General features: G+C 43.8%; 1 protein-coding gene across 2 annotated transcripts in view; it reads left to right on the top strand.

Annotated features, from left to right (window-relative positions):
- The first annotated feature begins 6390 nt into the window (after window positions 1-6390).
- Window positions 6391-24058, top strand: part of asic1b (acid-sensing (proton-gated) ion channel 1b) — a 115381-nt gene continuing 97713 nt past the window's right edge. The window contains exons 1-3 of one of the 2 annotated variants that reach the window (XM_057030279.1): window positions 6391-6995; window positions 7271-7619; window positions 14134-14329. In XM_057030279.1, the coding sequence (XP_056886259.1) occupies window positions 6941-6995; window positions 7271-7619; window positions 14134-14329 (600 nt within the window). In that variant the 5' untranslated portion in view covers window positions 6391-6940. Of the gene's footprint in view, window positions 7620-14133; window positions 14330-24058 lie in introns of both variants that reach the window. The other variant, XM_057030280.1, reaches the window with a different exon arrangement.

Consider the following 24058-nt stretch of genomic DNA (forward strand, 5'->3'; position numbering starts at 1 on the left):
TGGGGTAAAGCCAAATTTGAACCCATGTTAAATTTATGAAACTGTTTCTTTCCAGTTGTTTTCTGCTTTCATCCAGCAATGATTATTGATCTTATCAGTGACTTATTTGTTTTTCTTAAAAGAACCTATTACATTGCAGGATCGTTTAATCGTACCTATTTGTTTATTTTGTTGTTCTGGTTTTTTTAAAATCATATCAGCCTAATGATCCCCTTATGTAATGATCCTTGCAGAGGTGCTGGATCTCCCCGGAGCCTTGAGGCAGGTAAACAACTCCATTTGATGAAACAAGATAACAGCTCACAACTTTAATCAGTGAAAATCGTGGTCTGTAAAATTAACGTTGTTTTTAGACCTCAGTGGAGAAACAGTGACGAAACAAACCAACAAATGTCAACTCAACAGTTACAAATGAGCATCAAGGTCTCGCATTATTAGCTCTACCCCCCATTACTGTAAATGTGGAAGGTTGGAGGACGGTGATTCTAATCATTAGGGCAAATGATTCGTTTTAACATGATACATTTTCTAACAAACTATAGATGAGAAGTTTTACCGAACTGAGAAGTCAGACATCAGAATTGACATACATCAGTGTGTCTATGAGCTGTCAGGAGCAACCTGTATGCTTATGCTCTGATTGGCATACAGGCTTTGTGTGCCTGTTTACTTAAGCAAAGACAGGAAACAAAGTTATTTATGACATACTGCTGCAGAGATGGAGGTTTACAGAACTGGTTTACAGAACTGAAAGGAAGTGTTGGTGCTAACATTGGTTCCAAGTGTGCCTGTGTGTGTGTGAGTGTTAACGTTTTCACATCCGATATATCGTGGGGACATGAGGACGACCTGAACACAGGGCCGGTCATGTTGTTCCGTCACAATCAATACATTTGAAGGGTTTCTGTCATATTTTCCATTTCTCTGTTCTTCAAGTTTCTGCAAAAATAACACTTGAGTCGTCTGTTCAGATGAAAGAAGAATAGAGAGAAGATATGTGGAAGGAATCAGGTAGCTGAAGTTATGATGTCTGGGCCACATATTTATATTTTTCTATCTAATTACGTTGAGGGGGAATAAAAGAACAGTGAACCTGTGGGGAAAAGAAAAGAAAAGATCTTGTGCTACGATATGTTGACACGCAGGAAAGGTCGCTTCATCTTGAGACCAGTAAAAAGGATTACACCCCGTCAACTTCTAGAGCACAGATCCATGCCACGTTAGTTGGCCCACAGCATAAACCGCGATTCCAGCAACCCTGAAGAGCACAGATCAGTAGCTTAACATAAAATCGAGGATGGAATTATTTGGTGTGTAGCAGCGCTCACGCTCCTAACAAAGACATGAATGTCTGGTAGAAACGTGTGGAGACCCGGGCAACTGTTTCTCCACAGAGAGGGGTTTCAAACAGGGCCAAAATTTAAATGTCAAAAGGAAGAGAGCCAAAACACAGAACCAGGAGTGATAAGAAAGTTGGCTCACAAGGGGGCTAAACAAACCAGAGATGATGCATGTAATAGGTCTCCAACTCAAATTACACTGCATGCGGAGAAGGATGAAAAGAAAGATGAGCCATGAATGAGACAGCCTCGCTGGTGAGAGGCGAGGAAGAGCATGGTCCACAGTGCAGCAGTCACAATTACACGTGCCGTGGGGGGGGTACTCTGATGGCTGCAGGGAGAGGAGGCCCCTCTGTGCACCACTGAGACAATTGACATCATAGCAGCAGCGCATGAGCTCCCTTGTGGAAGTATTACTGACAATATCATTCTCAATGGTTATTCGGGAATAAAGCGATTTTTAGACGAATCTGACAGTCATGGTTGAGGGAGCCATCTGACCTCGTAAATACCGCGAGAGTGGAAACCATGTTGATACATTCGACCACACATGAGGTTTTAACATCATTAAATATTGTGAGTATTCACATAATGTGTTGTCACATTGTTTTTACGGAGGGAAATTGGAGCCCTGTCACGTTGATTATTTAGAAATGACATAATTCTGGCAGGCTCCATTGTCACGGGAACGCGGATGTCTTTAGTAGAAATGTCTTTATCAACCACCAGCAACAGGTCCCGCTTTGACATTTTGATGAGAAACGTATAAACTTAACACACATTTATGTCCCGTTGCACGGCCCCGCCTCTCCGTAATGTGGGTGCTTCAGTTGTCATGGTGACACCGAAAAAGCAGGCGGGAGGAAACAAACGAAACAGGAAACAAACACATAAAAGGCTTCTGCAAACAGATCACTGAGTTTGTGAGGTCCGCATTTAAGTTATCACAAAACCTCTGTACCTAAATATGGTGGGCGATTTCCAACTTTGGGCGTTATGGATATGATGACTTGTCAGCGGCTTCATAACACAGACGTCTGCAGCTGTTAAAAATGTCAACGGATCCTCAAGTAATTCTCAGTCTCATGTGAAGAAGGGGAGCGGAAATGAATCCCATCAATGTTCCTGTTCAAAGGCGATTGATCTGAGCTTACAACATGCTCCTGTACGCGGTAAGAATTCCACACCAGATGACAGGGCTGGGAAAATAGAGCAGGAATTCTCTTTAAAGGTTGAAGATAAACAACACCGCCTCATGGAGAAGGCGTCTGATCTGTGCTGCCAAAGAGCTGCCGTTCAACCATCGGGGCGCCGCGCCGGCGCATCCGTCTGTTGTCGGGAGCAAACCTCGCCGACCGAGGATTGTTCGCTCAGGTAGTGTGCACGCCGAAACCCACAGTTACTCATTATTAGATCTAACGACCATCTGTCTACAAAGTCCCTGTCTGTCACCTTCCGGTGGAATCTTCTTCTGAACAACTGCCAAGGCAAAAGACACTCCTGAGCAAGCTGGAGGTACGGGATGGAAAACAGACTTGAATCATCGGGGTCAAGAGCCTCTTGCTCCGTCTGTGTCCTGCTCGCCCAATGGTAATTAAAGAGACTTGTCGATGGGACCCCAGAGCGTCTTCATAGTCCCTGGCAGCCCACACCGTGGTGGCTGGCACCACCACTCAGCTACAGCCAGAATAAAATCAAATCTGCTGCAGCGAGAAGAAATCTTCCCCTGGACGTAAGCCTGCTGGCACCACTGGGACAGTAAATGGGAAACATAAAAGCTATCCAGTGCAAATCAGCTATCTTTGTCATGTATACTGATTGATGGCGACATTCACTTATAGTACGTACAAAAGCACAAGTGGCTACATTATGCATACGATCTGATAGGATTCTGGATTTTATTCTATCCATCAGTTGACCAATTTCTATGTGGTAAAAATTGTGTTTTCTGCAGCAAAATGCTCTCTTGATGAAAAGAGAGACTAACCCTGCTCTGATTTCTTCATCTACACTTTAAGGCTGCTCTCGGATTTGCTTTGGTGCGTCCGTGAACACACCACTAAAAGAAAAGCAACACAGCTGTATTGTGTTCCTAAAGGCACAATAATGTCATGTGGGCCAGTACGAACGGTCTGTAAAGGTCTACTCTGACTACATACCATAATATGAGCATGTTTTTGGATATTTTTGTTAGTGGCACAAAGCTCAGCAGGTTAATCAAAATAGTAGCAGGCATACATTCAGTCACTGTCAATCATGTTCACACAAAGAGCGGCTGTCATTCAGGATTTTCCTCATCTGGCAACGGGAAAAAAACAAAGAGGGTTTGAAGTGAGCTGGTAGAATTATAATATTGTTTAAATTGTATTTAACTGAAGTGTGTTTTAATGGGTAAATCACAAAAGGTTAATGCACAATTCATGTAAATCATCTAGCAATTAAGACAAAACACACACAAACACAAAGTATGTTGAAAGGATGAAATACTTATCATTCAGAAGTAACTTTTCCAGCCATGTTCTTTATCCCACACTAGCGTCATTGTTCCATATGGTATTTCCTGCTCTCACAATGGTGCCGTGTTACTATTTTCAACTTCTCACACGACCCTTTAGTATAAGAAAAATCTTTAAAAGATTTGGTAAAATGTCACATCGGCCCCAGGACGATGACAAAAAGAGCAGCCTGAATATTAAAAACAAACCACTCAATCCGAATCCATGATATGTAACAGATTAGCAAAGGATTAAAATGTCTGTTGATGGGTTTTGTTTTCCCCTTGCACTCCAGTACCCAGAGAAGAGGACGAATGTGTTTCTTAAGCTGGATAATGGATCCCTGATTACTGATCGCTACCTCATGATTACGACGGTAAAGGACCTCAGCCGGATATAAATACCGCTGCACAACTTTGCCAGGGTTTTACCAAACCCGGAATAATGTTGCCGATAATAACGCGCTGGGCTTGACTTCCTCCAGCTCGCCTGTGACAATAACATACACCCAGCTTCTGATGAGCAATCATCTCCCTGGCTGGAATTAAAGCGCACCCAAGCAATTTAATATCTGCTGTAATATCAATCCCGCCGGTGTCAGCATGCCGGAACATCGGGGTTCAGAGCACCTCGCTGGAAGAAAGCGTGACTCATCTTCCGGGCACTGCTAATCAATATAAGATGGCACACTGTCATAGTCAATACAACGGCAAACTGCAATTATGGTCGAATTAGAAACAATTTCATGGGTGAGCTCACCCCGCCTCATGGCAATATGGTTTCCATGACAGATCTGGCACTGGCGCTGTTGCGACACATCTGCCGTATTGCTTGCTTCGCCCTGGCTCATTCACTCGCTCGACATGTTTGGATGTTTCATCATGGGGGGGTGGATTCGTTGTTTGTGTGTAAATAGGAGTATACTTTTGCATTTTTAGAAAATAAGAATATCTGCTGTTTGCCAAACTTGCTTAATGCATATGTAAATCTGTTTCCTCCTGTTAGCTGCACTTCCTGCATGTATCTTTGACCTGTACTGGGTTTAAATATGCCTTCGCTCTTAAGCAAAACTCATATTCAGACAGGCCAAGTGCCCCTCAGCTCAGAAAAACTGCACCACCACACGAGAGCCAACTGAATTGTGACACGACTGCACTTGATTTTCCACCCCGTTTGAAATTTGCCCTGAGATGGTCCAGAAAGCACTGAAATATGTTTAAAAAAAAACATGTTTTAACATTTTTTTCTTTTGCCTCTGCACAACGTAGCTCAACACTGACAGCCGTGGTGATGAAAAGTTTGAAGCTCAGAAAACTTGCTATGATTAATACGGTGAATATGATGCTCTGATTAATATTAAAAGGTTATGCAAAGTCGCATTAATAAAGACAAATCCAGTGGGAAGGACCAGAACTTGCACACATATGATTTCATTAGAATCCGATATGAAATACCTTTAGAAAATCAAAACAGGACAACCCAAACTTTAATTTATTGAAAATATCTGATTAACCCAAAAGGAAAACAAATCATTTTCTGCTGTGTTCTGTGCTGTGACGAGACACCCAGGTGAAGAGGCAACCAGCAAACTCCAGCGCACTCGGGGTCAATGAGGAGTACTTCAACTCTAAAACAGGACAACAGCAAAACACAGGTCCCCATGCTGCTCCCCAACGCTCAACATTAGCTTAAGAGGTTGCAAAAAAGGTCCAGTGGACGCCATACAAGCGGTATGAGGACATTTCATGCTTTAAAAAAAGAAATCTTGGAAAAGGTGGCTTCCGTTGACCGGAGTTGAGTTGTGTTCGGCTACCACTGTGTTTTCTGCAGAAACTCTAAAAGTCAAGAGTGATCTCATTGATCTTGGGTCATGAACGTGAAGAAGAGAGTGTTTTTCCTCTCCATTTTAGCCACATTAACCCTTCAGTGGCTGTTCTGCAACCCGCAGCATCCATGGCTGTGCAGCTATAACAAGCTGTCATAAGAATCTGGTTTTGTCCTAGAAAAGTGATGAAATGTCCAAAAGTAAAATGTGCATTTAAGTTTCATCCCATGCTGTGGAAGAAACATGTTGGATGAACAATCAAGCATCATGTAAAAATATAGAGATCTAAAGTAAAGGTTGGTTGACACTGTAAAAAGTATGTCTGTGTAAACTTTTCACCATAAAAAATGCAGGACAAGACTATATATGTATGTATATGTATAACTATTTCAACTTTAACGACAAATAAAAGAACTCCTTTTCTCTATTACCTCAATCTTATTGTAATATGTCTATCAGCAATAATGATAACTTTATCCAAAGTATTATCCAGGATTAAAGCTAATTAAGACGGGGCGATCAAGGTAAGATTGATGACACATTTTTAGCTGCAGTGGCACCACCGTGATGAACGCGGCGGGTTTATAATTTGCTATATTGCTTCTGGGAAAGATCGAAACATTACTGAAGTGACAGGGACGTTTCCCCCTGTCACCCTGTGTAAAAATAACACGCCATCCCATCCTCGCTCCCTCTTCTGTTTGGGGCGAATTTAATTGATCCGGGCATCTCCATCTCCACACGCTTGTTTCCTCCCCACCCGTAACACCGAGCACTTTAGGGGGGCTGAGCACCTCTATAGATTTGTTTTGTTCTTCTTTTTTTTTAACCTTGTGGATGATTCAAGGGAGAAAACGGCGTAATCATGTCCGCATTGTTGTGCTGAGAGCAGCGGAGATGGAGATGCGAGTGCGGGAGCGGAGGCGCACCGAGGCAGTCACCCAGACGCGGCTCCTGCGTGCTGCAGCTGCTTAAGCTGGATGCTGGAACCTCCCAGAACACGAAGACGGCAACGAGCGAGAAATCAGCGACTATTTGTCTGGAGGCACGTGTTTTCGGATCGCATAAAGCCATGTTGTCCGCCCGCTCCCCGACTCGACCCACCGTGGCGCTTCGATTTCCTGAGTCAGATCACCGCCGCGAGCTTAATCTCCAGTGTTTTTACCCTCAGCAATCGTGATTTGTAGAGTGTTGTTTTTAAGAACCCTAACTCCGCGTTCCTTTAGTTTCTGGAAGCCGAAATCAAGCTTGACAGAAGTGGACCGCGTTGGTGTCTGTCCATGCGCGCTCCGCACTGGGATATTTATGCCAGAACTGTGACCCCCCTCAGCCGAGGTACAGCCCATCATTTCATCATCTATGCTTCACTTGATTGCTCCCATATGTAGGAACGGGATGTGCTTGGCGCGTCTTGGTTAAAATGCGTGAATTATCGGACCGTCGGTGACGCATCTCGGTCAAGAAATCCATGCGTGCAAGGGCGTGAACTTGCAGACAGTGACCCCGCTCCCCGCCGAGGAAAAAGCCGCTTGTCTTGAAAACCCCACTTTCACGCGTTTTTTTTTTCTCTTTCTTTTGCGACCTCTCGCCTCCCGCAATGGATCTCAAAGCGGACTCGAAGGACCTGGACTACAAGCAGCCAGCCCCCATTGAAGTTTTCGCCAGCAGATCCACGCTGCACGGCATCTCGCACATGTTCACCTATGAGCGGATGATCATCAAACGCACCCTGTGGACTCTCTTCTTCCTGGGCTCCGTGGGTGTGCTGGCAATGGTGTGCGTGGACCGCGTGCAGTTGTACTTTCAGTACCCCCACGTCACCAAACTGGACGAGGTGGCCGCTCCGATGATGGTTTTCCCCTCCGTCACCTTCTGCAACCTCAACTCCTTCCGCTTCAGCAGGGTGACGCGCAATGACCTGTACCACGCCGGGGAGCTGCTCGCTTTGCTCAACGGCAGGTGTGTATCGCGCAATTTTAAGCGCTCCCTGGCGTAAACACTCCGGGGCATCGTTAAAAAAAAAGCTCCCTTCTTGTCTCGCAAAGCAGCTTCCAGCACACAAGCAGTTGCATTTCTGTGCGTATAAATAGTGAATTTGGAATGTGATCAACAATACAGGATGAGATTACAATACAGGATGGGGATTGAAGCGTGCGCCTCAAAAGGTGCCTTTAATGTAGTCACAGAAAGAATTGATCAAACACTTATCACAAGCAGCCACAGAGTAAAAACAATACAAGTTCTCAAACAAATATGATAAGCAGCAGGAAGTAAGCGGCAAGGCCACAAAGGTGAGGCGATAAAAGTCGGTTTGGGTCTAAAAATATAAAATTGAGGTGAAAAACAAACAGCCTTTAGCTGCTTTTTAAATGCTTAATTGAGTCGATGGAGCAGGCAAAATATGGCAAAACACAGTTTCGGAGGCTCTTTGGGACTTCAAATTGCCAGGCATGGAAGGCCTTATGTGACGCCAGCACCACACGGTACCGGAAACCCACCGCTGCAGACAAATGGAGGAAAATGATCCATTATACACTGTTTTCGATTCCCCCCGTAGCAGTGATTCACCACAGGACGGGCGTTGCAAGGTTTTCTAAGCTGGACTTGTTTGGAATCAGGCAGGATGTGCAGACAGCACAGCGGTTATCAGTTTAGCCAAGAGGAGAATAATTATGAGTATTTGTATCTGCGTCACGGAATGCCAAACATTGGATGGACTGTCGGTTCCAAACCCAACCATAATAGATGTCGTTGCATGTTGCTGCTAAAAATGAGCTTGATATTGAACTTTGTGCACCCAATATCATCACATTAGTTTAATAGCACAGTTCTTAGTGTAATCCATTACTGTAGCTAAACACTTACTATTGTCTCCTCAGGTAAAACCAAGCTACTCTGAACTGATACTGGTACTGATTTTATTATATGTGTTATGTATTAATTAAATAATTTAACAAAAATATAATATATTTTTTTACCAAAAATTATTGATAGTGGGATTTGGCTCCATCTCGTGGTAAGATTTAGTTACTTAACGACTTCCAAAAACAGTTACTGCACGGCCCAGCCAAAAAGTCCCTCCCTGGACCATTATATTAATTAATTGTGTTATAATTAATTGTGTGTTATATCCCTCGGCTGTGTACGCACTTGTTGAATTGGTCTTTTTCTCGAGTCTTTCAGGGACTTCCCAGCCAGTCCAGAGCTCCAGAAATTTCACTTGACATCAGCTCATTAAACGCAGAGCTCATATGGTGGTCAACAGTGTCATTGGAACTTTTCATTATTATTTTTTTCTCCAGTGTTGACCTTTGAACCTTTATCTTCCTTCCCATTCTTTTTTCTCAGCCTCGATCTTTCTTCTGGTCAGCTTGTGTATGAAGCAACACACAGTAGGTCCTTGACTCCTATCTCTGAATATACGTAGCTCTCGCTTGGATTGTCTCACGTTTATCGTACCCTGTAGGTATGGGTCAGCACAAGCATCTAGTATGGACAAACTCTTTTATAGTGTCTCAAACACACCAGTCAGTGTGTTTTTGGTGTACTGATCCACACGGTTCTGCTGCACAAATGACACAAAACCGATTCCCGTTCTCCGTCATAAATATCATTGCTTCGTGACCCCTCCATGCCTCCATATTACAGGTGATAACCTTACAGGAAAGGAAATTCATTCCCCGCCTGGGGGCCACAGCGCTACAGCGGTGCCTTAGATGCCATTTCTGTGTTTATAGGAACATGTGACTCCGCCTGTTTTTATAGTGAACAGACATGTGAGGAAACAATGAAGGATGTGACTGGGGCTGCTCTGGAACGACACGAGTTCAGGCCGAGGGAGCTGCACAGGGATGCAATTAACTTGCCTCCTGTAAACTGCGCGATGAATAAATCCATCCCTGCGTAATTAGCGCTGTTTGTCGAGCATCAGAGCCCTCTCTCTCGCTCATCCTTCTCTTTCCTTCCTGACGTTTGATTTCGTCTTTGGAGAGACGTTCCCGTGCTTTTCTACCAAATCGGTCGAGGTCTCGGCTCTTTGACGGACTCGGAACAGCTTGAATATAATCAGAAAGGCTTCCCGTAGGCGCTCGTTTTAAATTAAAATGGAGCCTTCTTTTCATGCACCTTGGTTACGCGCTGCCGGTTCTTTTCTTCAGAACATGTCAGATGAGAGTGCAACGGATGGCTCTGTGTGTGTGTGTGTGTGTGTGTGTGTGTGGTGTGTGGGGGGGGGGGGGGGTCTGGGCAGAGGACAGCCACGCGTGCAGGGACGCCCCAACTGTCACCGTGTCAGACTGCAGGTGTTTCTAGTTGAGCTGCTAGAAACTTTGCCTTCACCAACTCCATGGAAGCAGCATTGCACAAGAAAGAGAAATAAATCAATAACGTTCTCTCAGTGTTTTTGTAGGTGGGGGGGGTGTCACACTTGGTGGGGCAGAAAATTGCCAGCATTGATTTGTTTTAATATTTATCTTCATTGTTCCGAGGCGGCTAATTGGGGACTACGTCCTGGACGTGGGTGGGGCCTAAAAAGTGTTGGGTCAGCTCAGCTAGCAAGCAAATCGTAGTTAGAAAGGCACTCTGAATGAACAGTAATAATGTTTTTTTATATCTGGAAAATTGTGCATCTGTCATTTTGACTCCAGTCTGTGTCAGCTATGATCATGAATGTAATTTACTGTTTCTGCTTATGTCATAGCATGCACAAAGGGTTCATTACAGGGCTCACATGCTCAAAACAAGTGTGATTCATGTTTGTTGCTTCTTTGTTCGGCTTGGCGGCGATCAGCGCATTGTTTGTGATCCCATCGAGGTGGGTCTCACTCGTCTACGCTCATAAATGCAGAACAGGTGTGCCGTCATTAAGAAAACATTACAATTTTGTGACTTGGAATCGTTGGAGTTACATCTCAGGGACATGGCACAAAACAGCCTAATCCCCATTATTACACTGAATGAAACGCTAATTGGATAATTACCTGAGATGAGTTCACAAGGTGTTTGTTGTTTTGCCTCGCAGCCTGTGGCCTTTATTGCCAGAGGAGTTGAAACTGTTGCTAAGAAACCTTTTTGAAGCCACTCTGTGATGAGGAAGAGATGACTTTGCAGCTATTTTCAACTTCTACCAACTCAGAACATACTGACGTCATTTTTTTTATTGCAGTTGACTAAATTTTAGTACGACTTAGCACAAAGAGTCACATTTTCTCACTAAAAGACTTGAACAAGGCGTAATGGGTACTGTTTTAGCCCGGTTTAGCACATGTTCATGTACATGTCCTGTAGAAACACCAGTGTCTGTTGTGGTGCTCCACAGGGTTCTGGAATTGGGCCGAGTCTCTTCTGTTTCATTAGGAAACATGATAACTTTTAACTTTTGCTGCGAGGCTGAAGACACACGGCTCTCTTCACCCGGGAAGCCCGAGCTACTCATCTGACATTCATCCTACAGGGTTGCTAACTTCTGATGTGCTGCATTTGAGTGCATAAGTTTATTTTCACTGAAAAGATACGTATGGACTTAACCATAACTCGCTTCCTGAAATGGTCCCGCTCTTTTCCCACAATGCCGGTTTGTATATCAAAACAGACACAAACAAAGACTTTCAAATTAAAATGGCACCATCTCTGTGTTCCATTTATCAATTCTTAAATCTCTTTTAACCCCGCATTTATTTATTTTTACCTAAACAAATCAGTCTCACTGACAGCTGCATTACTGGTTTGAGCATGAAATCCTGACCTGTGTCTTCTTATTATAGTCATTATTAAGACAACGTATGGAAATATGGTTTATCGTTCGTTTTAAAATATTTTATTGCTATGATTCTTCATCCTATTATATTAAATAGAATGGCCTGACTTGGCTTGAGTTGGGCCAAGATTAATTTAGTGGAGTTTAAAATATATTCATGAAGAAAATAGGGAAAATACTGTTTTTTTAAACCGTGAAGAATAATCAGGTCTTTCTGCTGGATCCCTTATGAGGCAGCAGTGAGCAGATGCAGATGTGTCTTCATTCATTTTATGAAAGTGAAAGTACTTGTGGTCCATAATTTAATTTGTTCCCCTCCGCCCTTACGGCGATCACTTTAGGGAACACCGGCGAGGCGATATTAAAAGATTCCCATGTTATTGCGATTGCCCACTTCAAGCTAAGCCTCCTGACTCTGGATCCGAGGCCTTGAGTGCTCTCCCAGCAGCTTTCTGTTGCTGGTAGGATAGAGGCTGAAGACACAGCCAGGTTTCCTCCACCGTAGCTTTAAGAACGCCACTTTGAGCTGTGACATTGGACTGCATTATTGATACTGAAATAATACTGTGTTGTATTAAGTACAGTAAATAAAGCTTATTCTTGGTTTGAGTTGGTGGTTAGTAAAGTTCCACTGCTCAGGCAAAAATGCCAAGAGGTGGGAAAAGTCGCCCGTTCAGCCCAATCAATCTGATAAGAGTTTGAGCAGAACACTGAGGCCATTTCTGGAAGATCTGGAATGAAATGATTCACCAATCTAATGGTCTATTTTTATAACAGGTCAAGAATAAACAATTATTGTCCAAAAAAGCAGTACGTAAAAGCTAGTATGGGCGATGCTTATTTATTGCAAGACACTCTTAATGACGTGACATATTTATGAAGTGACTAATGAAGAATTTAGACTATTTGTGCAGTGAAATATATAATCAGATGAGAGCCTTTCCAGGCATATGTATTCTCATTATAGTGTATCATCATAGGAGGACATCAGAAAGAACCATCACTCATTTAAAACGCTAAAAATATCATAGCAGCTGAGCGTCCCTGTAGCTGTTGTGCAACACAAGATCATTTGGTTGAAGCACAATACCATCGGTTGAAATGTCATCTGTCAGTAGGCAAAGCACTATAATGTCAGATCATTGTGTTTTATTCCCGTCATTAAAATCTTGCTCACGAGCACAGACAAGGTCGGGCGCTGTGGAATTTAAGAAGAAAAAAAAAGTTGTGGAAATTATTATGATTTATAAGCAATTACCTTTTGAAATAGTGCTCGTACTCAGGGAAAAATGACTGTTGTTGGCATCTGCAGAGTCATTCAACACAGTTATTGTCGGCAGGGAAGTGTGCGCCTTTGTTGTTTTATTGTGATTTTCTGTTCAAATTCTTGCTCATCCTGCTTTGAGGGCAATTAATTCTTTTTTTCTTTAAAGCCAAGCTACACAAGGCCTGTCAAAAATGGCAGCTGTTGTCACATTTGTCGCAATTAAAATTGGAATTTCTGAACCAAGCAGAATCCTCATTTCCGCGCTTTTCATTAAACCCTCTATGTACGTCTTTATTGCGCCGTTCCCTTTCGTATTGTCGATATATTGTCGACGTAAATTGTTCTCTTGACAAGCATCTCTCCGCTGTGCTTAAATTTTAAGGCTGTATAATTTGGACCAGTGATGTCCTGTTCCTCTGTCGGGGGTCATCGGTGGGACACAGAAGTTATTATTATACTTATAAAGATTGCTTTAGTGATCTCTTCCAGTAAGCCCAGATGAGTTGAACTTTGTTGTTTTACAAAGCAGATACGGGTGTGTCCCCCCCCCCACCCCCGTTATTCCATTATTGTCTCTAGTGAAATCTACAAAGGGAGAGGGGACATTACTAAGAAAGCACTGTTTCCCTCTACCACTTGTCCCAAGTGCGTAAAAATAAATCTATTAAACAATGAAATGAAAGATTTTGTCCCACTTAAGAGCTGGCTGGCAGACAATCTGTGGATAATACTGTTGACGCTCTGCGACAGCAGGACAGATAATATGCGCGGGTTTAAAAACAAGCTAACTGCTAATTTGTATTTCTCAAAGAGCGCGGCTAAATTTGATGCTGTGATTGATAATAAGGATTGACTGAAGGCTGTTTCATCATGACAATGTAGGTCCAGGGCCATTAATTTAACTGACATGGGGCTGGAAATAACCATGAGGCATTTAAATATGAACATATGATCGTGTTTGACTAAAATACGCTAAAACAGGCTGCAGCAAAACCCAGACAATAATAATGTATTGTTATCATTCATATCATATCATAACAGATGGGCATCGTTGGATTTTCCAGCAGAAACACACAACACAAATGTTTTGTGGCACTGGACATTTATATTTAATATTAGTGTAGCTACTACTAGCTTAGCTTACTACTAGCTTTTAGCTACTTTGCCACATTTCTTTACTTGTCACACATAAAGCTCTTTTAGGCACAGAGCTAAATTTAAACTGCTTCTGTAAGTACGCCGAATAAATCTTGAATGTTATACTACCCTGCATTTAAATTGTAATGACATTATAAAAAAACGTGTTTATCTTTGAGATAAGGTTCGTTTCCATGTGTTCAAAAGAGTAAACAAACTTTGATGCGGCTCAAAACATTCTGTTGGCTCATGCCGATTTTGTCGGCATTCGAAACGCCAGCCGTTCATTTTTTAACTGGCACCTTCGTTTCCAGGTACGAGATCCGAGACCCGCACCTGGTGGAGGAAAACGTCCTGCAGGTCCTGAAGGAGAGGGCCGACTTCGACAACTACAAGCCGCGGCCCTTCAACATGCGGGAGTTCTATGACAGAACGGGCCACGACATCAAAGACATGCTACTCTCCTGCTTCTACCGGGGCTCCGAGTGCAGTGCTGATAACTTCGACGTGGTGAGTCAGCCGGCACCGCTGATTAAACGCCCTCCGCGAGGCCGTCTGAGGCCAGCCAATATGAGGGTTCGTGTTTTTGCAAAACAAGGTCAGCGCTTATTCGGGCTAATACAGCGCGATTACTATGACCTCAGCCGAGCAGTCACCGCTTTAGTTTGCCTCTGGGAATCAAAACGTTGAATTATCGCATATAGAGAAATTCATTGTGGTTAAAGAAACTTGGTTCTATATTTTATTATGGCTCTTCGTTTTGGTTCCTGAGGTTGGGTGTGTGAGTGTGTGTGTATGGGGGGAGGGGGTCATTAAACCAATTAGAATCTCTCTGTTTCATACTGGTGGACACTCGGACGCGGTTGAAGCCCGCCATTAGCCTGAGTTGTAGAACAGTCGGAGTTGACCGTTTAACCTTAGCAAATCAGGGATGGAACACAGGCGGTTGAAATCATCTCTGTGATGTCTGGCTTCTCCTTCTGGGGACCGTATGGAAAAATCAGCCCCCCGCCTTTAAGAGAAGCTGGCTTGCCGTTTCCCTTGTGAAGATGGAGACAGAGGAGTTGAGTTTGGTGTGGATCCTCTCGCAGCATAACAGACGCCCGTTTCTGAGCAGCAGCTCCTCAGGTGTTGCTCTGAAGGTTTCCTTTTCTTTCATTTATCCTCTCATTACCGAGGATCTGCGCGACCTTTCGAAGCACATCTGCTCAGATCCTCTCAACACTCTCCGCTCCAGTCAGTAGCAAATAATAAATCATCTTTCCTGAGGACAAATGCCTTTTTGTGCTGTTTTAAAGGGATTTCATGTAAATGCAGCTGTGGGAGTTGCTGTGTTTGGGGAGGAATCATCTGCTTCTGGCGCATGCTGAGGATCGATCAAAATAAGTAATTAAAAAAATATAATAAAACAACACTTGTGTTCTCTTTTGCGAGTTATGATTACATCACTACTGGATAACTGGGTTAAGTTTTTTTAGTTATTTTCTGGGGCTAAAACTACAGCTATGGATTGTGGGTAAAAAAAACAGCCTGTCAAACTTAAGAGAACTCAAGTGGACGTTTAGGTTTCATTGAAGTTTCACCTCTTGCTCAACAGGCCTCTTCAGTTAAAGGTCATTTAAGTGTGTTGGTGTCCTGACTGGCATTAGTGGTCGTTGGTGGATGCATTTATAACTTGGTTTTAACTCGGGTTCATAACCGAAGTTTTGGTGAAATGTCTTCCAAAAAAAGAAAAGAAGGTGAATTTTCTTAAGATTCTCTCCGACCTGGATGAAAGAGAACGTTGGTCAACGCCTGTCAAGCGTGCGGTCACCGTCTCTGGGGCTCTGCTTCCTTCCTTCCTGGTGAAATAACTCCCGAATAAATGCATTTCTCCTGCGGGGGCGTTGGTGGGATGAAGGTTAGGTCTTTAACCATCGGAGTGTTCTTTCGTTTCGCCTCTGCATGACCCGGGCCGCCCCTCGCAGTGGTGGGCTGCCGGGGCGAAACGCCATGTCTGTGGCGGCAGTAGTGCGGTAACCCTTCCCCCGGGGACAAATTCGATTTTGGTGCCGGTCCAGAAGAACGCCTAGATCAGGAATCCTAATTTGAGATTAGGCGCTGCGTTCTGTGTACTCCCAGTATTTACCGCAGGATTTGAAATGAAAACACGGTAGAGAAGTTCAAATTTGAACTGACAGAGGGAGTAAATCCTGACAAAGCAAACAAAGCTGAGTGCTGCTGATGCAGCCAGATGTTGGCTGGCGTCCTGCTGAATATATCAACATATCTTCAGCGTTTCTGTTGCTTTGACTTGATCGAAGTCTCTTAAAACCCTAAAATATTGCCTCAGATGTGCTGGAGGCCAATTTCTCTATTTGTCCCTAGTAAACACAACTGGTCAAAATAATAAACATTCATTGTTTGTTCACCTCAAAGATGATGAGTGGTGGCCAAAATGACCTCAGCACTTATTTAAGAGGTTTTGGTTGGAGAATAAACATTCTTCTAATTAATGGTTGACTAGAAGGAACCTGCTGGAAGTCCAAAAATATGTGTGTGTGTGTGTGGGGGGGGGGTGGTTTCTGTCAATGTCAGAACATTCCAGCCTGCTCGTAGCTCCAGCATGTGGGAGCTGGTTCCACAGGGTCTCGTCCAATAATCAGAACCGGTACCCACTCTGGTGTCAAGGCAAAGAGTGAGTAAATCGGTGTTCATTTAAGAGTAAATGATGCCATTAAAATGGACCAGTAAAGCTGGAATTTAAGTCCATTTACCTCAGGATTCTCTGCAGTATTACGTAGTTAGTAGAATCATTGAACCATGTTTTTGTGATCCAACCCAGAATTCTATAGACTGGATCATTATTTAGGGTTTTCCTGAAGTTAATATCAAAGTTTTGCCTGTAACAGCTCTTTAGGACTTAATCCCCCTACATGAGCCTGGTCCTGCTCAAGGTTTCTTCCTGTTAAAGGGGAGTTTTTCCTTGCCGCTGTTGCTGGTTGGGGGTCAGGCCCTGGGATTCTGGAAAGCCCCGCTATATAAATAAAGATTGATAAATAAAGATTGGTAATCCGTGCCCGGTTCTTCAGAGGATGAGACGTGATTGATCCTTGTCACCCATTCCGGGAACCTTTATAGGTCCAGAGTCAGATGTCCTAGTTGTCCCATCAAACCCGCCACACCCACCAGTGACTCTGTATCGGCTGTGTTGGCTGCGCCTGCCTATAACATATGATACAGCAGTGGAGCCGCACAGAACCGGTTCACAGAGACTACTAATGGAGTAGAAAGGATCTACCCCCCCCCCCCCCCCCCCCCTCCCTTAGCATTCTGCATTCAGAACATGTGAGCAGTAAACTGTGATTAACACTCTCGACAGCTTCTGGTTGTTTACTCGCGGGATCAGCGGTTTCTCCGTGGAAGCTGCGCCCCGGCTGTGGCCTGCTGCCAACGTCGATCGCTCCCGCCGCAGACGGCGTCGCCGCCGAACACTCTCGCAGCCCCAATTTATCCGCGTTTCAGATAAAAATGGAAAACTGTGAGGGCGTAGCAGCAGTGAAACTGGATGCAAGCGCCGATAAGAGCGAACCTCCGCCTGCACGCTGGAAGCAAAAAAGAAAAAGAAAAAGATGACAGGACTTTGATGCTGCGCAGCTTCTACTGTGTCACTATTGATTTCACATCATTTTTAGGCGCGTGTTAAGGTTTTCCAAGTACACTGTGACCTTCCGACGTTCGTCAAGTATGATCACTATATAATAAAACAATAAATAAAGCAGCAAACCAAAGAGCAGCGTGCGTGCCACCGGTTTTTCTGCAGGGATCCCTCTCTGAATCGTTCCCTCCTCATTCCAGTTGGAAAGCATTTTCCTAATTAGAAATCAGGCTAGTTGGGCTTTTTACTTGTGTATTCTGCTTTCAATCTGAGTCCGTTAGTCGTAAATATTTGGCCTAAAGCTTGAAATGTTGCTCCTGGGCATAAAAAGAAATCTGAAGCGCCTGCGGTACCAACAACATCATTAAATTTGTTTAAGTACAGGGCCTATGGACTCAACTGGGACTAAACTGGTTGGGAAGGATGGGTTCTACTCAACGGCTTTTCTGGAACGCCGATAATGATTCGTGTTAAGTTGGGCTTTTTGAGACGGCCGCATCTGACGGCAGGCACCTGGGGAAGCAGGCAGCCTTTGCAGGAGTTTAAGACAGAAGCTGAAGGTCTGCTAGCGAGCATAATGAAAAGCTAATGAGGAGGAAACAAGGTAAAAAGTAGGGGGGGGGGGCAGATCGACAGAGGCTGAGGTAACAACAAAGTCCTCGGTATCAATCGGGACAGAGCGGCTGAGTGCGGCGCAAAGACAAAAGCGGCAGCAGAGCTATCGGGATGAATAAAAAGGTGTGTGCTCATTTAACCTCCCAGACGCCGCTCAGCTGAACGGTATCTCCCTTCTGCAGCCGCTCGCTTCATTCAATTACTTACTCGCTCTGGTGCGTTCCTACTGAACGGAATTTACCCCCGTTAAAATTCGCATGAACTTTTGTTCATCAGTAGAGTGATTCAAGCATCTCGAAGGCAATTTTTATCTGCTCATCTACATCCCAATTAATCATGGATTCATTTCAATGGTCAATACATTATTAAAGTTGTGCTTTTTATCCCGATGGACTGCGCGACCTTTGCATCCCCCCACCCCGTGCAACCCACTAACCCTCAGAGTCCACCTTTGTCCGTGCAAAGAACAGCGATCGATAGCGAAGAGCCCTTCAGCCGATGGGTCACATTTGCCAACACAATGTGGCGTCTCGAATTAATAAACGCCGTTGTTCAACGCAGTGGATTAAATTGTGTTTACAGTCATGGTGCACGGAGGTCCCGGCCTGTCCTCTTTTCGCTATTTTGACTGCTCATCCGTGTCGTGTGATTGTTCTAAAATGGATGAACTTACCCTCTTGGAGGTTTGTTGGGCATAACGTGCCAACGCAGCTAACTTTATACAGGAAAAACTGGGCTAAAGCACTTGTGCTATCTTGACTGCACTCGCAGTCGGCAGAAAAAAAACCACACTGGTGTAGGACAGAAGGTTGTCCGCTTGACATGGGACGGGATGTCCAGTGTGGTTACTCCTACCAAACTATGGTGGAATGAGCTCAGAAGCAGGATCGTCTTGTCTAATTGACTTAGTTTCCCCTTAAATCTGATTAGCCTTTTGAGTTAGCCGCCGTTGTCGCTCGTTCATACCTGCTTTAATCTCTCTCTGCCATCGTCTCTTTTTGACACAGCTCACCTCTGTTTCTTTTTTCCTTGCTCATTAATATTCATGGCCCATCCATCAACCCAAAGCTGATGATTCTGCTGTTCTTACTCGGATGATTCCCACCACTTTACCTCTTGTGGATGAATCAATCAATTCGTGATTACTGTAGAACTTAAAGATGTGGATCAATTGGGGGGGGAGGTCTCAGTGACTAATGGATGCATCCGTAATGAAAAGAAAACCTCTCGGCAACATCTCTGACAGAGCGGGCACGGGATGTTTAGGCCAAACATTTACTCACGATGTCAATGAAAGTCTCAGACTAAATGAGGAAGAATAAAGTCTTCAAATTTACTGTTTTGGATGACCTGGGTATAAAACCAGAAACTGTGCTATAAAACCACTTCAGCAGAATTGTGTTGTTTGATATTACCTTTTTTTTAAAAAAAAAGGACTTTCACCATTGCGTTGTGTTGGAGAGATCCACAATGGAGGGCGTGCAAGAGCGAGCAAGAGGGACAAAACACATCCCTGAAAGAATCAATTATGAACACAGTTCGAGATCAGAGGAGACGGTCGGCTGCACGAGGCTTTGGAGCCTCCGAGATGAAGAGAAAGTGAAGAGGGCAGGAAAACTGTGTCGGAATAAGAATGCCAGAGTGTGTCGGCGGGCGCGCCTCTGGCTCGGGGGGGTTAGCGGTGGCAAACAGCCAGCGGGAAGGAGAAAGGAGGGATGAGGTGGGAATTGAGAGCCGCTGGAGGAGACCAGCGCACAGGCTGCATGAGAAGCAGGGTAGAGTCTGAAGTTTCGCCGTCGTCGTGCCCGCGATGCGGAGCGCCCTCGCTTCGCGTCAGTGCGCGAAGACCGGAAGCGTGGTTTAAATTCTGCAGACGGCCGCACGGATCGATGGCAGGAATCTGACAGGTGGCGCACCGCCCCACAGGCCAATATATCCAGGCCCAAAATAAATATTAGCTGCGCTGCCGCATCGATTCCTCTCCCGTCATTTCCATAACTCCTGTTTTTATTTATTTATTACTGTACCCATAAATGCACCAGGCAGTTAATGTGTTTACGTTGGAGATGCTTAACACTATTTCCATTGTGGATGTGAATTGAAGGCCTGGTGAAGAGAAGCTGAACGGGCCACTTCACAGCTGCTGCGTATAAACTTTTAAAACCACGTAAAATAAGAATTTAGATCGACACGTCCATCCTGGTGCGAAGTGTGTCCGGGTTACGTAGTCCCGCATCGCGCTGCTTCGATACGAACTATTTCAACTCAAATATCACCAGTTCTGGTCCAGGATGTGTGTGTGGGCTCAGGGTTACTTGACCTTTGTAACCTTGGTTGTAGCTGATATCATCCAGAAGCTTTTGGCAGAATTTTGGCCAAGAATATTTTTAATGTCAAACATAACACCTTGTCATTAATGTAGCATTTATTTTGAGCCAATAAAAAAAAACAACCCACAATAAATACCTGTTTATATTGTAAAGTAGTGGATTTAGCTGGGTTTGGAGCCCACTCCTCTCATCGGAATAGTTTCATACTCCAGCAGAGTCCAAAAGTTCTCAGTGAGCTTCAATTCATGACTTTGGTGATGTCGTAAAGTTAACTTTGACCTGACTGAGCTATACATCACTTTTATGTTTGTGCGATCGTACCCCCTCCCCGACCTTCCCGCTGTCAACTTTAGGTGCACCACGATTTGGACATAAATCACCTCCATTTTTACATTTACTACATTTAAAGCACCCGTCTCCCTGGCAACAGGCCAGCAGCTCAGCATATAGATAACTCAAGCAAGTTATACAGTTACTGGACCCAGTAGAGTCACCAACTGTTCTGCATCAATCACAATCACTCACAGGAAGTTAAGAGGCCACGCAGCACGGCGAATTTGATCGATTCGAATTTTCCGCACGTCTAAAATGGAATATCCAGGGTGCTGAGTTGTCATCCCAGTGGGATATCTATTCATTAAATCAAAGAAAAATACAAATCACGCATGGAAAGCAAAGCTGTTGCTGTTAAGGGCAACATTTGAAATGCAAAGTGGTGACATGTTATTGTAAACAGCCTCAGACTGAAAGACGATAACACAAAAATAAATGGGATTAAAAACAAACTTTCTTTGTTCATGGAATAAAGTCCAGCAACCTCTGTAAAGTTTGATTAATTCACCCTGGGTTTTACCTACCCGTCAGTGAATTTTTGGCCAAATGTGGGAGATTATGTGGGAATTTAAAAGCATCAGAAAGCATTTTTACAGTTGCTGACTGCGCGCTTCAGGCCGGCCCAGTTCACCGTGTGTAGGCCACAGAAAGGAGCAGGCACCGTTTTCACCGCGTCCGCGCAATAGACTGCAATAGACAGTAAAAAATGTGGGCGTACGCATGCGTGCGCGTGTGTGTGTTTGTGAGATTCTACCTTTTATAGATGCTGATGTGCAACTTCAGAATTACCTCATCAAAAAAGCTTGTGCTCTCTTTGAATCTTTATTTAGCTTTCACAAATCAGGAAGTTGCAGGAGTCAGCAGCATGTAAGAATGTGTGTTAGTGTGTGTGTGTGTGTGTACAGTATATGTGTGTGTGTGTTGAGGTTGTTCTGCTGCAAAGGCATTTATATAATGTACCTTTTGCTGTTTTCAAGTTCATAAGAGAATAACGCGCCACTATGTAAGGAATCAGTGGTGAGGCGATGGCAGCTACTGATAAAATACTGCCTCTGAGTTGAGGCTTTTTCTTATCCGGGAAATAAGCAGCCGGGTCGATAGGTAAGAGATGATGTTTTTTATGAAAGGCGAATGGAAGATTTAAACTAAACGCACACATTACCTGAAGACTAATAGCTACAAGTGAGGCAGGCTCACCGGGACGGCATCGTTTCCTCAGGAAACTCAAGAAAGATGGACTAAGAGACACAGTAGGAGTTAAGCTGTTTTGCTGACCTGCATTATAATAAAGCATCTTCAATCTTGTTGGATTTGCAAGAAGATTTTCAGAGGTCGTTGCCAGCGGTTGAGACACAGCGACTCCGAGGACTTGTGGGTTTCAGTGGATGTTTAATGCTGATATCAGCTACACCGTTAGAATGTGAAGCGCCGTTAGACAAATAAAAGACATTGTTATCAGATGTTGGTTGAGACTGTATCATTTGTTAAATAACCGACCTCGACCTACGTCGATGACGCCCCTGGAGTGCTTTAGCTTTGCTGCATTTTGGATGCTAGCTATCCTGATCCTGGTGTTGTTTCACAGTTAAGATGGCTTTTTCAAAAATATTAGATTAGATCAGTGTTGAACAACGCAGTGACACTTCCACCTGCTGGTTCTGTCACCACTATTCAAATAGCATAACAAGGAAATGTTTGCTTAGCTAAATGCTGATCTATTGTTAGCATTATCTCACTCAGTGCAGGATTGTCCTGTACACGCAGGGCAAATTCTAGAATATAATTTGATCTGTTTTACACCCGCAGTTCTAAGAGACTAAGAGACAGTACGGTAGTTATTTTGGCATTTAAGTATTTTTAGTTTTAGTTTATTTTTAGTTCATAATAATTAAGTTTATGTTTGGTGCAACGAAATGGAAGAAAAGGAGCAGATGGGTGTTGATGGGTGAGTGACTCAGCGGGTCCTTTTCTGGTGACAAATTCTAGACACTTGTAGGTTTTCTGGTTCAAAGCCTTGTTGAGTCCAGGAGCTGAGCTTAATTTTGCTGGTCAAAGGACACTCCAACTTAACAGCGCCATGCATGACTGCATCCCTCAGATTACACGTAAGTGACGAGAGGATGGACCTGATAAGCACTGAGAAACACAGGCTGTCCGTCTTCTACCCACATTTTGTTTTCCGCAGTGTTTCTGCAGACAGCCATCATGGAATGCAGCAAATATGACTCACTTTAGAAACTATTGAACTTAGTAAACTTATGTATTCACACAGACTGACTGCATCTGGATAAATTCAACAATTAGCAACGTTGGTATGTTCATGCTAATTGGTGATGTATTTTAAACTGGAGACATTTTTTAAAAGACATTTATTCTAAATAAAGGTTGACGTATATAATCAGCTCTGACTAATCAGTAAAAGTTCAGCCACTCGACCTGCTACACCCCAAAATGTCTCAAGCGCTAATTTAAAAATAAGATTTTTTTTTTAATTCGAAATCGAGAAAAATGGTCTACATAAAATAAAAAAACATGACACATTCACATTTTTTTAATTCAATTTGCACTAAGACAAGATCAATTCCATCCTGCATTGACACCTACACAGCACACAGTGTCATAATACTCATTATGTTCCATTAAGTTCATACGTCTTGAATTGTCATCCAGGAACTTTGACTACCTATAAACCACTGATGTAAGCGGTTATGGTCCAACGCCCACCCTGACCCCCCCACATGTGTGAGTTGATCGAGGTTATAAGCCAGTGTGTGATTGTTGTATTCAAAAGCCTCCTTTGCACAGGAATATCTTGAGGTGGTGAAAATGAAAAATGTTTTCAATGTTTTTTTGAAGAGAGACTTGATAGGTTTTATGGTGCTCTGCGCAAGTAAACAGAATCTCCCCCCATAAAAGCGTTTGAGGACTTAAGAGTCTAAAAAAGGCTTTGATGGTAAAACTTTAACAGGCTAAATTTGATCGTATTGCTCAAATGTTAGATTAAAGTCAAAAACCGAACCAAGGCACTTAAAATCCTCCACCACATCAGACTTCCTCCTTTAGCCAAAGCAGATGGTAGCTGGTTTATTTATACATCATCTGTTACAATCAAAGTTGTCTCTAGGTGCTTTCCAGAATCCCAGGGCCTGATCCCCAACAAGCAACAGTCGCAAGGAAAAACTCCCCTTTAACAGGAAGAAACCTTGAGCAGGACCGGGCCCATAAGGGGGGCCCTCCTGCTGATGGGGGGCTGGGTAGAGAGAGGGGAAAAGGGGGAGAGGACAGGTAGAGGAGAGAATAGTAATAATAAACAGCAATAATAAA

The sequence above is a fragment of the Takifugu flavidus genome, chromosome 4 (genome assembly GCF_003711565.1).
Source record: "Takifugu flavidus isolate HTHZ2018 chromosome 4, ASM371156v2, whole genome shotgun sequence".
Lineage (NCBI taxonomy): Eukaryota > Metazoa > Chordata > Actinopteri > Tetraodontiformes > Tetraodontidae > Takifugu > Takifugu flavidus.